This window comes from Mya arenaria, chromosome 6 (genome assembly GCF_026914265.1).
Source record: "Mya arenaria isolate MELC-2E11 chromosome 6, ASM2691426v1".
NCBI lineage: Eukaryota > Metazoa > Mollusca > Bivalvia > Myida > Myidae > Mya > Mya arenaria.
Window position 1 is genome coordinate 1,739,922 of NC_069127.1, and position 16,661 is coordinate 1,756,582.

At 33.3% G+C, this 16,661-nt stretch overlaps 2 protein-coding genes across 4 annotated transcripts in view; one reads left to right on the forward strand and one right to left on the reverse strand.

Annotated features, from left to right (window-relative positions):
• LOC128237090 (protein mono-ADP-ribosyltransferase PARP4-like) overlaps window positions 1-16,661 on the forward strand; it is an 82,555-nt gene that overhangs the window by 35,517 nt on the left and 30,377 nt on the right. For all 3 annotated transcript variants that reach the window (XM_052952296.1, XM_052952297.1, XM_052952299.1), the window contains 2 exons: window positions 8,459-8,596; window positions 11,801-11,938. In XM_052952296.1, the coding sequence (XP_052808256.1) occupies window positions 8,459-8,596; window positions 11,801-11,938 (276 nt within the window). The remainder of the gene's footprint in view (window positions 1-8,458; window positions 8,597-11,800; window positions 11,939-16,661) is intronic.
• On the reverse strand, window positions 2,061-3,623 carry LOC128237091 (luc7-like protein 3). Its single transcript, XM_052952300.1, has 2 exons — window positions 3,483-3,623; window positions 2,061-2,846 (listed from the first exon to the last, which is right to left on the reverse strand). Exons 1-2 carry the CDS (start codon window positions 3,520-3,522, stop codon window positions 2,425-2,427), a joined length of 462 nt encoding a protein of 153 aa, XP_052808260.1. The 5' UTR covers window positions 3,523-3,623; the 3' UTR covers window positions 2,061-2,424.

The window sequence follows — 16,661 nt, forward strand, 5'->3', positions numbered from 1 at the left end:
AACTTTGCTGAGTTCCTGTGTATTGAATTTAAAATGACCTCTTTCATTGACAAGTTCAGGAGCTTCTAGCTTTGAAATGATATGTTCTGTTGGCTCCTGAGAAACGTCTGACTTCTCAGGCCACACATATGCGTTTCCAGCTTTCTTCATATATTTAAGCCCATATTCTGTTTCAGATTTACTTGTAATTTCAGCAACGTAAACACTTATGGGTCCTTTTCTCGGTTTGAGCCCAACGGTAACAAAATCACCAGGTTGAAAGGCTGTATCTTGTTGGGATGTTGTTGCTGCTGTCTCTTCTATTTTTCTCCTCTTGGCTTTTGGTTGCTTGGTCTCCGATTTTCTTTTCAAAGTTATTTGTTTCTGTCCTTTTGTTTGTTCTTTGCAGGTTGCTTTAGGCTGCTCCTTGTTAGATGGTTGTTTCTTCTTTACATTTAGTTTTTCTTGGACTTTACTAATAACATCAAGGTTTCTTTTTCCCCACTTATTAACTATGTCTACATTCTCACATTTTGATGTTACACCATTCACACAAGCATCACAGTAACAACTAAGTTTCCTTGAGTTCAGCTCATAGTCTTTACCAACAGACTTAACAGAGTGCAGCTTCCGTGTTCCAGTTAATGTTTGTGAATTTGTTTCTGGTCGGTTTCTATTCACATTTTCAACAAATACAAATTCTCTTCTCGACAGAGTGCTTTTTACAGTGTCCACTACTTCCATATTCAGAGTTTCTTGACAAAATTGGTAAACGTCTTCAGCATTACCAAGAACTTTCCTGTTACTTATTACAGCACGATAACAAGCATTCTTTACAGTTGCACCCAACCCATCACAGACATTCTTTCCATGAGACGTTTCAAAGTAGTTTCGAGTCATTTTGGGCTGCTTTCTGAGACTGATATCAGCAAACGCCTTTTTCCCCTTGTACTGGGCTGCACACCCATCAGTCCACTCGTGGAGTTCACCAATCTTCACCCCTCTGCTTTCTAGTAATTTAATGGCTTGATTCTCGAAGACAATTGCTAAATCCGCATCATGTTTGGTTTCTTCACTTACTCCAATGATGGCATGTTTTACTGTAACATCTTTGTCATCAAGACTTTCTTTATAGTAGCACATCATTGGATGTACAGTTGCCTGGTTTCTATCAAAGAACCCTGACTGCACTTCACTTTGGAAGACACATGCATAGTTCTCACTGAAATCCATTACCATGGCTACAGATCCCTTTGTTAATTTCTCTACACATACACCCATTTGTTTCTGTTGCCAGGATGCTCTAAATGCATGCTCTGGGTACACCATCATGTCTTTCTCTAAAGCTGTCAAAAACACTTTGAAATCAGCTTCTTTGGGCACACAAGAAACGCAGCGCTTTACTTTGTCATATTTCTTTATTTCAATGCTTTCCCATTGATACCATGACACCATCCCATCTCTGTTCATTTCTTCCATAGTCGCCAAATACTTTTGAAGGCCTTGTACTCCACATTTTTCACAATTTCTTGACACACATTTTAAAGATGGCTCTTGTTCATAGCTGCAGAATGTTGCATCACTCAGACTCTTCTTATCAATCTTAATGTCTTCTGTCATGTCAGTCTCTTTTACAACTCGTTTCAATGTTGTAAGTGCTTCTACTTTCAGGGCTACATTACAACAAGTCTGGCACAGGCATGACCGTCTGCTTGTCTCGGACACTTTCTTTACATTAACTGGTTTTAGTTTGCTGAATGATGTAAGTCCTATTTTATGATTGGGGTTTCTTGTTTTGTATAACTTGTGTGTTTCTTCTAGTGTCATTGTCATCACATGTTTCTGTAGTGTTTCTTTCATACCAGTCTGAGTTTTGATTCTAACAACATCGCGTTTGGATGGCACCTCTCTACTAATTTCAGCACTCAGGTAGAACTCTTTCACTGATTGTTTCACATGATCACTTATCACATCACATCTTGTTTTTCTCTGTTTCTTTTTCCACCATTCATTTCTCATCTTCATTGTCTTGTAAGACACATTGAAATATTTACTAACTGTGATTTTTTGTATTTCCTTAGTACTGATTCACGTATTACATCATATGCATGTTTCTTTTCTCTGTCTTTTCGAACACCAATGTTTACTTCGGAAATACTTTCTTTCAAGGAATTCACTATAGCATCTGCTACTTCAAGTTTCTTCTTACAAGCTGGTGTCATTGTTACTCCTTGGTCAGAAAGTACTTTGGATGTTGAAGGTGACTCAATAAGCTTCTTTAAAATGGCGGCTTTCTTCTTTGGTGTCCTAGGCAGAATGCCTTTCACCATTTGCGCTCATCTGTATATTGTTGCACGGGATAAGTTACTTTTGTTCTGTCTGCTTTCTCCATGACTGTCATTTTCATCAACTGTGTTAACAATTGGAATTGTAGGAGACTTAAGTTTAATTCGCATTCTCCAGGCTTGTGTTCGCTTCACAGCTTTTTTCTTTTTTTTCTTCCAGAGCCGGTTTCTTACTCTTTTTAACACCAGGATCTTCAGAAGAACATGTTGTTTTCATCTTTTTTCTCTGTCTGTATCTTTTCATTTCTTCAGCTTTTTTCTTTCTTAAGGAGGGTTTTAATTCAGGATCTGAATTGGCCATGAGTTTCACTTTCATTCGAGCTTCCTTCTTTCTTTCTGTGTCTTTCTTTTTGATTTCAGAATATTTTGTGGAGTTTTCTGTTTTCTGACGCATTCTCCATGCCTTGACTTTCAGCCTGTTTTTCTCCTTTTGCTTCTTTTCTATGTCTTCATTCTTTTCAGCATTCATTTCAGCATTTTTTTCAAGTTTCCGGGATCGCAGTGATGATTTTCGGCTCTCTTCTGTAAAAAGACATTCTGAATATTAATTAACCTTAAACGGTTGGGTTCAATGTATACCTTAGAATATTAATATATATGGTATATAAATCTTCATATAAAGACAGGTTTTGTGAAAAGAAAAACCTCAAAAGGTATAAATGTCCCTATATGGTTCAATTGTATTGTTTCTGTTCATAAAAATGTTTTTGAACATACTTACAGTAGACTTAGAAACAAGTGGCCGTATTTTGTAGAGTCTGTAACCTGAGTACAAGTACAAATCAAATATTACTTAAGCTTCAATTCTGTACATTTAACAAGTATCCACTGTGTCTGTGATCTGTATATTATAACACTGATTGTATTCATTGGCATACACGCCAATCTTTATGTAAAAATATTTCATCTCGGCTCCGTAATAGGCTCCACAAAATGAAATTGTGTGTCATACTGTCATAGGATTTCCATTAAACAACCTGTTAAGACCATTTTAGTTTGTTATATGTTGGGCATGGCAATTTCAACAAATTAGCATCACAACATGTGCATTTCATGTGGACAATTGCATTAATTCAGGGCATCATGTACAGACATATGGTTTTGGTTACGGACCCTACGTAACATAGCATGGAATGTTTAGATAAGGATAATACATACCTAGAGCATCACTGGAACCAACACCTTTAGTGTTTTCCATTTGAAAGGACTTCTTGCTGGAATCTGACCGACTATTACCCAAAATAAGCCATTTTCTTAGCTGATTCCATCATTACAGCTGGACTGTTGTATTTCTTAGAAAGGCGGTTTTTTGGATGATGCAATAATTCATCACAAATATTGTTGCATCAGCCGTTTTATTGGTATTTTCCAATAGTTAAAAGATGATGCAATATTGCACAATAAAAAAATTGCTTTTACCATTAAAAAATATAAGGAAATATGCTATTGAAAACAATGGAAATTTCAAATCAAAATTTGAAGGCAGATTTTGTAGTGTCCGTAACATTAAATATGTAAAAAAATGCAACTTAAAATCAAAATATTCCAAAAATATTTCAGCCATTAAACATACTCATACAGAGGTTTTTATTTGTGGAATGCCACATTTCTGTCATTAATACATATGTAGATACAAACCCATGGTTACGGACCCTGCAGATTTTTTAACCCTGAAAATCTTACAGGTGAACCTCCTTCTTTTTAAGAATGTGAATCATGAATGCCCAAAGCAACAAAAAATTGGAAGTTTGATTAATAATCAGTCTTACAAAACAGTTATCACTTGTAAATGGGTGAATTTTCAATGTTTTTCATGCATATAACAAGGGATACTTATTGTGATTTTGAAAAATTGGCAAAAGCACCACTTTATGTTAATAAGTCATATTTCTGTAATAATTTGTCTATTTTCTTGATTTACCCACCAAAATTTAGCACTTGAAATTTTCTATAAGCTGAGGTAATGCATTTTTTCCAAATCATCATGCAAAGTAGATATATAACAGTTTGAATATATAAAAAAATCAAATGAGACAGCATAACGCTTGAAAATGGCCATTTTTGGGATATGTTTTTTGCTGTTACTCGAATACAAATTGATATTTTCACTTGAAATTTGGAGGCCAGCAGGAGTGGACTAGGTTACATGCTTTGGCTGCAAAGAATTAAGTTTGAAATTACACACTTTCCTTCAATCTATGTATAACAACCAAAAAATATAAAATGGACAAATATGTCAACTTTCTCGGATATGTGATGTATCACCTTAACCGCTAAATGCGAAAGTAACGGCACGTGAGAGTTGTGATCTTCGTCTTTGATAGATATAGATCAAAGACAAGAGTAATTATTAAACGATATTATAGAACTAATATATTGGATAGTGGTTACTTACAGTAAAAAACACACCAGTATATTGCATCTCAACTGATTCAGATATTAGATCTAATGTTATATAAGAGATCTCGACTAAAACGGATTAAATGATACTAATGCAAGTAAATAAAACATAAAAACGTTAAAATAGAATCATCGGACACAAGCAACTACTGTATTAATATTAAGATACTTGATTGAATTTATTTCTTTACACTTTTTTTCCCAAATACTGGATTTCACTTGTCAAAATGTGGATTTCACTTCGCTTTCAGATCTATTTTCAATATATTTATCTAACTTCTTCATTTTTTAACCAATTCCATTTAAATTTTTAAATATAAACCGATGATAATGCCTTTTCAATTATTTGTTCAACATTTTTTTTTTCAAAATAAATGAGTTATGAGTGGATTTCACGTCTGGAAAAGTGGATTTCACTTGTCAAAATGTGGATTTATCTACGCTTTCAGATCAATTTTAAATATATTTATCAAACTTCTTCATTTTTGGACCAATTCCATTTAAATTTTAAATATAAACCGATAATAATGCCTTTTCAATTATTTGTTCAACAAAAAAATAATTTGTTAAAAATAAATGAGTTATGAGTGGATTTCACGTCTGAAAAAGTGGATTTCACTTGTAAAAATGTGGATTTCACTTCGATTTCCGATCTTTTTTCAAAATAGGTCTACAACTTTCTTATTTTTGGATCAATTTGGATAAAATTTGAAATATAAACCCATTATGAAGCCCTTTCAATTATTTGTTCTATAGAAAAAATAATTTGTTAAAAATAAATGAGTTATGAGTGGATTTCACGTCTGAAAAAGTGGATTTCACTTGTCAAAATGTGGATTTCACCTCGATTTCCGAAAAATTGCTCTAACTTCTTCATTTCTTGATATATTTCAATAAAATTTTAAATATAAACCCTTCATTAGGCACTTCCCAAAATGTATACAAAAATAAAAATTACTAATTAATAAAACCGAGTTAAGAGTGGATTTCACTTCTCGAAAACTGGATTTCACCTCGATTTCCGATCTATTTTCGAAAAATTGCTCTTACTTCTTCATTTTTTGACCAATTTCAATAAAATATGAAATATAAACCCTTTATGAGGCACTTTCTAATAAATATACAAAAACAGAAAATTATTTATTAAAATTAATGAGTTATGAGTGGATTTCACTTATCGGAATCTGGATTTCACCTCGATTTCCGATCTATTTTGGAAAAAAATGAAAAATTGCTCTAACTTCTTTATTTTTTGACCAATTTCAATAAAATTTGAAATATAAACCCTTCATGAGACACTTTCTAATATGTATATATTTTTTTTTTTTAAAATAACTGAGTTCTGGGTGGATTTCATGTTTTGAGTGGATTTCACGTGAAATCCACTGGATTCCTGTATCACCCCGCACCGACGATAAAGTTACTTACATGTGTATGACATTTTCAGGAGTCAGTGATGGTTAATGAGTTATTAAAATCCACTTTTTTACTATTTTTTTAGCTTATAGTGTACCTCAGAAAACACTTTCGTTAGTCAAAATTTGTTATTGATGACAGCCATTTTATTTGTAATTGACACTATTTAAGAATACATGCTAGTGGGTCAAGGTCATTATAAGGTCATGTTGACACAGAAGTTTCATTGGCTTGACATAAAAGGCTTCCATTTTATGCACAAATCTGCTTTAAATTACAAATATATAGAGAATAGTTGTTTGTTTCAGTGTAAGATTGTAATATATTTCACCGTGTGTGCACCAAATGTTATATTTCACAATTGGAGTAGCCACGAGTGAAATATGCACTTTTGGAGTTAACGAGGTGAAATATGTCTATCTTACTGTACACTGAAACAAACATTTTTTGCTTTTTGTTATATGCCCAAAACTGGAATGAAGTCATTTATTTCCAATTTTTTAGTTCATTTGTTTTTGGCTTAATAATATCTGAAATACCAGTACTTTATTTTCCTCAATTTGATTCAAATATATAATTTTATTTAAAATAACTTTTCTTTTATTTTAACTACATTTTTAAATTAGTTTAAGTTAAGAAATGACTACCGTAAAAGACTTGGTATAAGACGATAGGGGGTATTAGACGCAGGGAAAAAATCTGTGAAAAGTCCGAGAAAAAACTTTTAATCTATGTTTTTGGTTAAAATATGCATAGAAAAAATGTCAAAATCGTCCGGCATTTTCAGCCACCATGTTTGTTGACAGTGACAATTTTTTTTTTTCGTGAAAATGGCGATGGTTATCTTTACAACCATACTGTCGAGTAAAGTTATGTTATGCAAAAAATATTTTGACAGTGACCAACTTTGCTTTTTTATATGTAAGTTTGATTATTGTTTAATTCAATTTATTATTCAAAATAATATTGAATACCGTAATTCACAAGAGTTCGGACACCATAAATTAATTATTTTTTCGCTCTCCGAGTACATAGGAAATAATCATTTTTACATTTTATTTACATGTTTGTTCATGGTTGCTTTTTACCACTTATTAATTTATCCGTAGTAATCAATGGTCATAAACTTATTTATTATTATAAGTGTAAATCCTTCATCAAGTTAATTAAAACACCATTTTATACATGCACTGAACTGAATAAACACATTCTATCGGCTTCAGATCAAAGAGTCACACTGTGTGACGTCACATAACTTACAGTTATACCCACGAGGATCTCGTGGAGAGCATGGACATTGCTATGCAGGATTAATGTATAACTGTACGATTATTGCTTCATATAGTCTATTAGTGTGGTACAAGTTTGAAAGTTTATTGGCAGATCGTTTTACAAACATGTCATGTCGATGTTTTCTTAATCCCTTGATTGCCCTTGTTGTTTGTTTAATCCTCAAATAAATATATCACACTTCCTTTTAAACAGGCAATAAATCGTTTAGGATGGGTAGTAACTAATTAAATTGTCACAGTGGTGGTTAGGTAATCTAGCCAGGCATTGAAAAGATAAAAATTTAATAATCTTCGTCTGTGAAACTTGGTAACTATGAAAGTTATGATTGATGTCCTTTGGGTGTCCTGGGTTTTTACAATCATCTTTTTTTCAAGTCTTGAAATAAAACAACTCGCGTAATTTAATGCTTGTTTAGTATGTTTGATAGTTTTATTAACGCACCGCTCTAATTTGATTCAATCATAGAAGTGTTTAGATAAAACAACCCTTCAAAATGATCACTAAATAACTGTTTTTAGTTCTTTATTTTCTACTACAAACAAATTAATGTTTCAGTCAATTTTCTTTTCACAAGTTCGATTATCGTTTGATTGTCGCGCGACAGTCAATCCACAGTGCACTCATCATTATCGCTTATCGAGTTAACACAATATCACAGGTGTAATATTTAACGACGCACCAGCTGTCAAAACAAAGTGACATGCGATTCGCGAATTCCTAATACACAAAATTATTTTGACATGTTTGAACAAATAAATGTTCGGTTTTGTGAGGTAAAATTACGTTGACAACTAACAAATTTTCTCGATTTTTTGTCCGGTATCTGGAATTCCAGGGTTCTGGTTTTGTAGGGATTTTTATACATTGAAAATAGAAGGGGAAAATCCGGACTCTGAAAAAAAGTCCGGTATCCCGAGGATTCCGGTTTTGTGGAAATCCGGTTTAGTGAGTTTCCACTGTGTTTATTTTATAATATATTTAAAAAAATCTAGTTAAATTGTGTATAATAATATATTTTTCAAAAGGAATCTACTAAAACGTGCGATATGGACTTTGATGCTCTTGTCATGGATATTGGATCTGGGATGTCCAAGGCCGGTTTCGCTGGGGACGCAGCTCCGACAGCCATTTTCCCTTCCGTTGTTGGTCGACCTAGGAGTCGGGTTAGTATTTGATTAAGATCCACGAAGTCTGTTGTACAGTTTGTTTCCAAAATGTTAACGGAATCCTGAATTATTTCGTGTACCATTTAGATATGCATGGTCATGTCAAAGAAACCACTTGTTTATTGTCCAATGTCCAGTTACCTTAAATGACTGATTATAAGACTCAATTTTCCCCCCCAGAGTTCGATCTAAAAGATGCCTGCGTCATTACAACCAGTAATAGGCTTTTGATATTTTTTTCTGAAGTTGATTTTGAGGCTGAATTTGGCTCTTCAGAGAAATAAATGACTTAAATTTTAATTTTCTTTACCAACTGACTACAAAAACTGTAGGGTTGGAGCCCATTTATTAGGTATGGTTTGGTAACCCGAACCATATGTATTTTTTTAAGCCTTAATGTTGTTGTATATGTAATAAGGACCATAACTCTGGCCTTTGTGATTCTCATATAGTAAGGCCCATTAATCTTGTTTAAACCATTGTTGTATAGTAAGGCCTAAAACAGTGTCTATATGGATTGTTGTATAGTAAGGCCTATAACAGTGTCTATATGGATTGTTGTATAGTAAGGCCTAAAACAGTGTCTATATGGATTGTTGTATAGTAAGGCCTATAACAGTGTCTATATGGATTGTTGTATAGTAAGGCCTAAAACAGTGTCTATATGGATTGTTGTATAGTAAGGCCTATAACAGTGTCTATATGGATTGTTGTATAGTAAGGCCTAAAACAGTGTCTATATGGATTGTTGTATAGTAAGGCCTAAAACAGTGTCTATATGGATTGTTGTATAGTAAGGCCTAAAACAGTGTCTATATATAAAAGGCTTCCATTTTATGCACAAATCTGCTTTAAATTACAAATATATAGAGAATAGTTGTTTGTTTCAGTGTAAGATTGTAATATATTTCACCGTGTGTGCACCAAATGTTATATTTTACAATTGGAGTAGCCACGAGTGAAATATGCACTTTTGGAGTTAACGAGGTGAAATATATGTCTATCTTACTGTACACTGAAACAAACATTTTTTGCTTTTTGTTATATGCCCAAAACTGGAATGAAGTCATTTATTTCCAATTTTTTAGAAAAAGCACATTTTTGCAAACATTCATTTCTAAAATTTTGGCAATGACATCCTTAAAATTGTGTCCCAGCCCTGTGCGTGCAGATGTTTTATTAGGAACCAAAAATGGAAATAAATTTCAAAACACTGAAAAAATACTTTAGCCTTCAACAAACCCTTATGGCCCCTGCATTTATATGAAGGAAGAATCTGAATGACCTAGAAGATCAACAATCGAGGAAAAAAGCTGGGGCAACATTCATAAAACTCTTAAACTTAAGTCATTTTCTTAAGTAAAGTATCTCACTTATCATATCATATAATATAGTGGCTTAATAATATCTGAAATACCAGTACTTTATTTTCCTCAATTTGATTCAAATATATAATTTTATTTAAAATAACTTTTCTTTTATTTTAACTACATTTTTAAATTAGTTTAAGTTAAGAAATGACTACCGTAAAAGACTTGGTATAAGACGATAGGGGGTATTAGACGCAGGGAAAAAAATCTGTGAAAAGTCCGAGAAAAAACTTTTAATCTATGTTTTTGGTTAAAATATGCATAGAAAAAATGTCAAAATCGTCCGGCATTTTCAGCCACCATGTTTGTTGACAGTGACAATTTTTTTTTTTCGTGAAAATGGCGATGGTTATCTTTACAACCATACTGTCGAGTAAAGTTATGTTATGCAAAAAATATTTTGACAGTGACCAACTTTGCTTTTTTATATGTAAGTTTGATTATTGTTTAATTCAATTTATTATTCAAAATAATATTGAATACCGTAATTCACAAGAGTTCGGACACCATAAATTAATTATTTTTTCGCTCTCCGAGTACATAGGAAATAATCATTTTTACATTTTATTTACATGTTTGTTCATGGTTGCTTTTTACCACTTATTAATTTATCCGTAGTAATCAATGGTCATAAACTTATTTATTACGCCTATAAGTGTAAATCCTTCATCAAGTTAATTAAAACACCATTTTATACATGCACTGAACTGAATAAACACATTCTATCGGCTTCAGATCAAAGAGTCACACTGTGTGACGTCACATAACTTACAGTTATACCCACGAGGATCTCGTGGAGAGCATGGACATTGCTATGCAGGATTAATGTATAACTGTACGATTATTGCTTCATATAGTCTATTAGTGTGGTACAAGTTTGAAAGTTTATTGGCAGATCGTTTTACAAACATGTCATGTCGATGTTTTCTTAATCCCTTGATTGCCCTTGTTGTTTGTTTAATCCTCAAATAAATATATCACACTTCCTTTTAAACAGGCAATAAATCGTTTAGGATGGGTAGTAACTAATTAAATTGTCACAGTGGTGGTTAGGTAATCTAGCCAGGCATTGAAAAGATAAAAATTTAATAATCTTCGTCTGTGAAACTTGGTAACTATGAAAGTTATGATTGATGTCCTTTGGGTGTCCTGGGTTTTTACAATCATCTTTTTTTCAAGTCTTGAAATAAAACAACTCGCGTAATTTAATGCTTGTTTAGTATGTTTGATAGTTTTATTAACGCACCGCTCTAATTTGATTCAATCATAGAAGTGTTTAGATAAAACAACCCTTCAAAATGATCACTAAATAACTGTTTTTAGTTCTTTATTTTCTACTACAAACAAATTAATGTTTCAGTCAATTTTCTTTTCACAAGTTCGATTATCGTTTGATTGTCGCGCGACAGTCAATCCACAGTGCAATCATCATTATCGATTATCGAGTTAACACAATATCACAGGTGTAATATTTAACGACGCACCAGCTGTCAAAACAAAGTGACATGCGATTCGCGAATTCCTAATACACAAAATTATTTTGACATGTTTGAACAAATAAATGTTCGGTTTTGTGAGGTAAAATTACGTTGACAACTAACAAATTTTCTCGATTTTTTGTCCGGTATCTGGAATTCCAGGGTTCTGGTTTTGTAGGGATTTTTATACATTGAAAATAGAAGGGGAAAATCCGGACTCTGAAAAAAAGTCCGGTATCCCGAGGATTCCGGTTTTGTGGAAATCCGGTTTAGTGAGTTTCCACTGTGTTTATTTTATAATATATTTAAAAAAAATCTAGTTAAATTGTGTATAATAATATATTTTTCAAAAGGAATCTACTATAACGTGCGATATGGACTTTGATGCTCTTGTCATGGATATTGGATCTGGGATGTCCAAGGCCGGTTTCGCTGGGGACGCAGCTCCGACAGCCATTTTCCCTTCCGTTGTTGGTCGACCTAGGAGTCGGGTTAGTATTTGATTAAGATCCACGAAGTCTGTTGTACAGTTTGTTTCCAAAATGTTAACGGAATCCTGAATTATTTCGTGTACCATTTAGATATGCATGGTCATGTCAAAGAAACCACTTGTTTATTGTCCAATGTCCAGTTACCTTAAATGACTGATTATAAGACTCAATTTTTCCCCCCAGAGTTCGATCTAAAAGATGCCTGCGTCATTTCAACCAGTAATAGGCTTTTGATATTTTTTTCTGAAGTTGATTTTGAGGCTGAATTTGGCTCTTCAGAGAAATAAATGACTTAAATTTTAATTTTCTTTACCAACTGACTACAAAAACTGTAGGGTTGGAGCCCATTTATTAGGTATGGTTTGGTAACCCGAACCATATGTATTTTTTTAAGCCTTAATGTTGTTGTATATGTAATAAGGACCATAACTCTGGCCTTTGTGATTCTCATATAGTAAGGCCCATTAATCTTGTTTTAACTATTGTTGTATAGTAAGGCCTAAAACAGTGTCTATATGGATTGTTGTATAGTAAGGCCTATAACAGTGTCTATATGGATTGTTGTATAGTAAGGCCTAAAACAGTGTCTATATGGATTGTTGTATAGTAAGGCCTATAACAGTGTCTATATGGATTGTTGTATAGTAAGACCTAAAACAGTGTCTATATGGATTGTTGTATAGTAAGGCCTAAAACAGTGTCTATATGGATTGTTGTATAGTAAGGCCTATAACAGTGTCTATATGGATTGTTGTATAGTAAGGCCTAAAACAGTGTCTATATGGATTGTTGTATAGTAAGGCCTATAACAGTGTCTATATGGATTGTTGTATAGTAAGGCCTATAACAGTGTCTATATGGATTGTTGTATAGTAAGGCCTAAAACAGTGTCTATATGGATTGTTGTATAGTAAGGCCTATAACAGTGTCTATATGGATTGTTGTATAGTAAGGCCTAAAACAGTGTCTATATGGATTGTTGTATAGTAAGGCCTAAAACAGTGTCTATATGGATTGTTGTATAGTAAGGCCTAAAACAGTGTCTATATGGATTGTTGTATAGTAAGGCCTATAACAGTGTCTATATGGATTGTTGTATAGTAATCCCTATAACAGTGTCTATATGGATTGTTGTATAGTAAGGCCTAAAACAGTGTCTATATGGATTGTTGTATAGTAAGGCCTAAAACAGTGTCTATATGGATTGTTGTATAGTAGGGCCTAAAACAGTGTCTATATGGATTGTTGTATAGTAAGGCCTATAACAGTGTCTATATGGATTGTTGTATAGTAAGGCCTAAAACAGTGTCTATATGGATTGTTGTATAGTAATCCCTATAACAGTGTCTATATGGATTGTTGTATAGTAAGGCCTAAAACAGTGTCTATATGGATTCTTGTATAGTAAGGCCTAAAACAGTGTCTATATGGATTGTTGTATAGTAAGGCCTAAAACAGTGTCTATATGGATTGTTGTATAGTAAGGCCTAAAACAGTGTCTATATGGATTGTTGTATAGTAAGGCCTAAAACAGTGTCGATATGGATTGTTGTATAGTAAGGCCTAAAACAGTGTCTATATGGATTGTTGTATAGTAAGGCCTAAAACAGTGTCTATATGGATTGTTGTATAGTAAGGCCTATAACAGTGTCTATATGGATTGTTGTATAGTAAGGCCTATAACAGTGTCTATATGGATTGTTGTATAGAAAGGCCTATAACAGTGTCTGTATGGATTGTTGTATAGTAAGGCCTAAAACAGTGTCTGTATGGATTGTTGTATAGTAAGGCCTAAAACAGTGTCTATATGGATTGTTGTATAGTAAGGCCTAAAACAGTGTCCATATGGATTGTTGTATAGTAAGGCCTAAAACAGTGTCTATATGGATTGTTGTATAGTAAGGCCTATAACAGTGTCTATATGGATTGTTGTATAGTAAGGCCTATAACAGTGTCTATATGGATTGTTGTATAGTATGGCCTATAACAGTGTCTATATGGATTGTTGTATAGTAATCCCTATAACAGTGTCTATATGGATTGTTGTATAGTAAGGCCTAAAACAGTGTCTATATGGATTGTTGTATAGTAAGGCCTAAAACAGTGTCTATATGGATTCTTGTATAGTAAGGCCTAAAACAGTGTCTATATGGATTCTTGTATAGTAAGGCCTAAAACAGTGTCTATATGGATTGTTGTATAGTAAGGCCTAAAACAGTGTCTATATGGATTGTTGTATAGTAAGGCCTAAAACAGTGTCTATATGGATTCTTGTATAGTAAGGCCTAAAACAGTGTCTATATGGATTGTTGTATAGTAAGGCCTAAAACAGTGTCTATATGGATTGTTGTATAGTAAGGCCTAAAACAGTGTCTGTATGGATTGTTGTATAGTAAGGCCTAAAACAGTGTCGATATGGATTGTTGTATAGTAAGGCCTAAAACAGTGTCTATATGGATTGTTGTATAGTAAGGCCTAAAACAGTGTCTATATGGATTGTTGTATAGTAAGGCCTATAACAGTGTCTATATGGATTGTTGTATAGTAAGGCCTATAACAGTGTCTATATGGATTGTTGTATAGTAAGGCCTATATCAGTGTCTATATGGATTGTTGTATAGTAAGGCCTAAAACAGTGTAGTAAGGCCTAAAACAGTGTCTATATGGATTGTTGTATAGTAAGGCCTATAACAGTGTCTATATGGATTGTCGTATAGTAAGGCCTATAACAGTGTCTATATGAATTGTTGTATAGTAAGGCCTATAACAGTGTCTATATGGATTGTCGTATAGTAAGGCCTATAACAGTGTCTATATGGATTGTTGTATAGTAAGGCCTATAACAGTGTCTATATGGATTGTTGTATAGTAAGGCCTAAAACAGTGTCTATATGGATTGTTGTATAGTAAGGCCTAAAACAGTGTCTATATGGATTGTTGTATAGTAAGGCCTAAAACAGTGTCTATATGGATTGTTGTATAGTAGGGCCTAAAACAGTGTCTATATGGATTGTTGTATAGTAAGGCCTAAAACAGTGTCTATATGGATTGTTGTATAGTAAGGCCTAAAACAGTGTCTATATGGATTGTTGTATAGTAAGGCCTAAAACAGTGTCTATATGGATTGTTGTATAGTAAGGCCTAAAACAGTGTCTATATGGATTGTTGTATAGTAAGGCCTAAAACAGTGTCGATATGGATTGTTGTATAGTAAGGCCTAAAACAGTGTCTATATGGATTGTTGTATAGTAAGGCCTAAAACAGTGTCTATATGGATTGTTGTATAGTAAGGCCTATAACAGTGTCTATATGGATTGTTGTATAGTAAGGCCTATAACAGTGTCTATATGGATTGTTGTATAGTAAGGCCTATAACAGTGTCTGTATGGATTGTTGTATAGTAAGGCCTAAAACAGTGTCTGTATGGATTGTTGTATAGTAAGGCCTAAAACAGTGTCTATATGGATTGTTGTATAGTAAGGCCTAAAACAGTGTAGTAAGGCCTAAAACAGTGTCTATATGGATTGTTGTATAGTAAGGCCTAAAACAGTGTCTATATGGATTGTTGTATAGTAAGGCCTATAACAGTGTCTATATGGATTGTTGTATAGTAAGGCCTATAACAGTGTCTATATGGATTGTTGTATAGTAAGGCCTATAACAGTGTCTATATGGATTGTTGTATAGTAAGGCCTATAACAGTGTCTATATGGATTGTTGTATAGTAAGGCCTATAACAGTGTCTATATGGATTGTTGTATAGTAAGGCCTAAAACAGTGTCTATATGGATTGTTGTATAGTAAGGCCTAAAACAGTGTCTATATGGATTGTTGTATAGTAAGGCCTAAAACAGTGTCTATATGGATTGTTGTATAGTAAGGCCTAAAACAGTGTCTATATGGATTGTTGTATAGTAAGGCCTATAACAGTGTCTATATGGATTGTTGTATAGTAAGGCCTAAAACAGTGTCTATATGGATTGTTGTATAGTAAGGCCTATAACAGTGTCTATATGGATTGTTGTATAGTAAGGCCTAAAACAGTGTCTATATGGATTGTTGTATAGTAAGATCAATAACACTGTCTATATGGATTGCTGTATAGTAAGGACTATAACACTGTCTATATGGATTGTTGTATAGTAAGGACTATAACACTGTCTATATGGATTGCTGTATAGTAAGGCCCATTGCACTGGCTTTAATAGCTGTTGTAAAGTAAGGGCCATAACTCTGGATTTTATGATTATTGTTTTATAAAGTCAAACTCTGACTTTACTGGTGGTTGTATAGTAAAGCCTTTAATGCTTAATATACTGGTTGTTGTATAGTAAGGCCTTTAATGCTTGATATACTGGTTGTTGTATAGTAAGGCCTATAATGCTTGATATACTGGTGGTTGTATAGTAAGGCCTATAATGCTTGATATACTGGTTGTTGTATAGTAAGGCCTTTAATATTTGATATACTGGTTGTTGTATCGTAAGGCCTTAAATGTTTGATATACTGGTTGTTGTATAGTAAGGCCTATAATGCTTGATATACTGGTTGTTGTATAGTAAGGCCTATAATGCTTGATATACTGGTTGTTGTATAGTAAGGCCTATAATGTTTGATATACTGGTTGTTGTATAGTAAGGCCTTTAATGCTTGATATACTGGTTGTTGTATAGTAAGGCCTATAATGTTTGATATACTGGTTGTTGTATAGTAAGGCCTATAA

Bases quoted from the DNA above. Each gene is read 5' to 3' on its own strand.
- LOC128237091 (XM_052952300.1), bottom strand. From the start codon at position 3,522: ATGGAAAACACTAAAGGTGTTGGTTCCAGTGATGCTCTAG. The intron at 2,847-3,482 runs GTATGTATTATC...GTCTTTTTACAG, and splicing joins TGGTTCCAGTGATGCTCTAG to AAGAGAGCCGAAAATCATCA.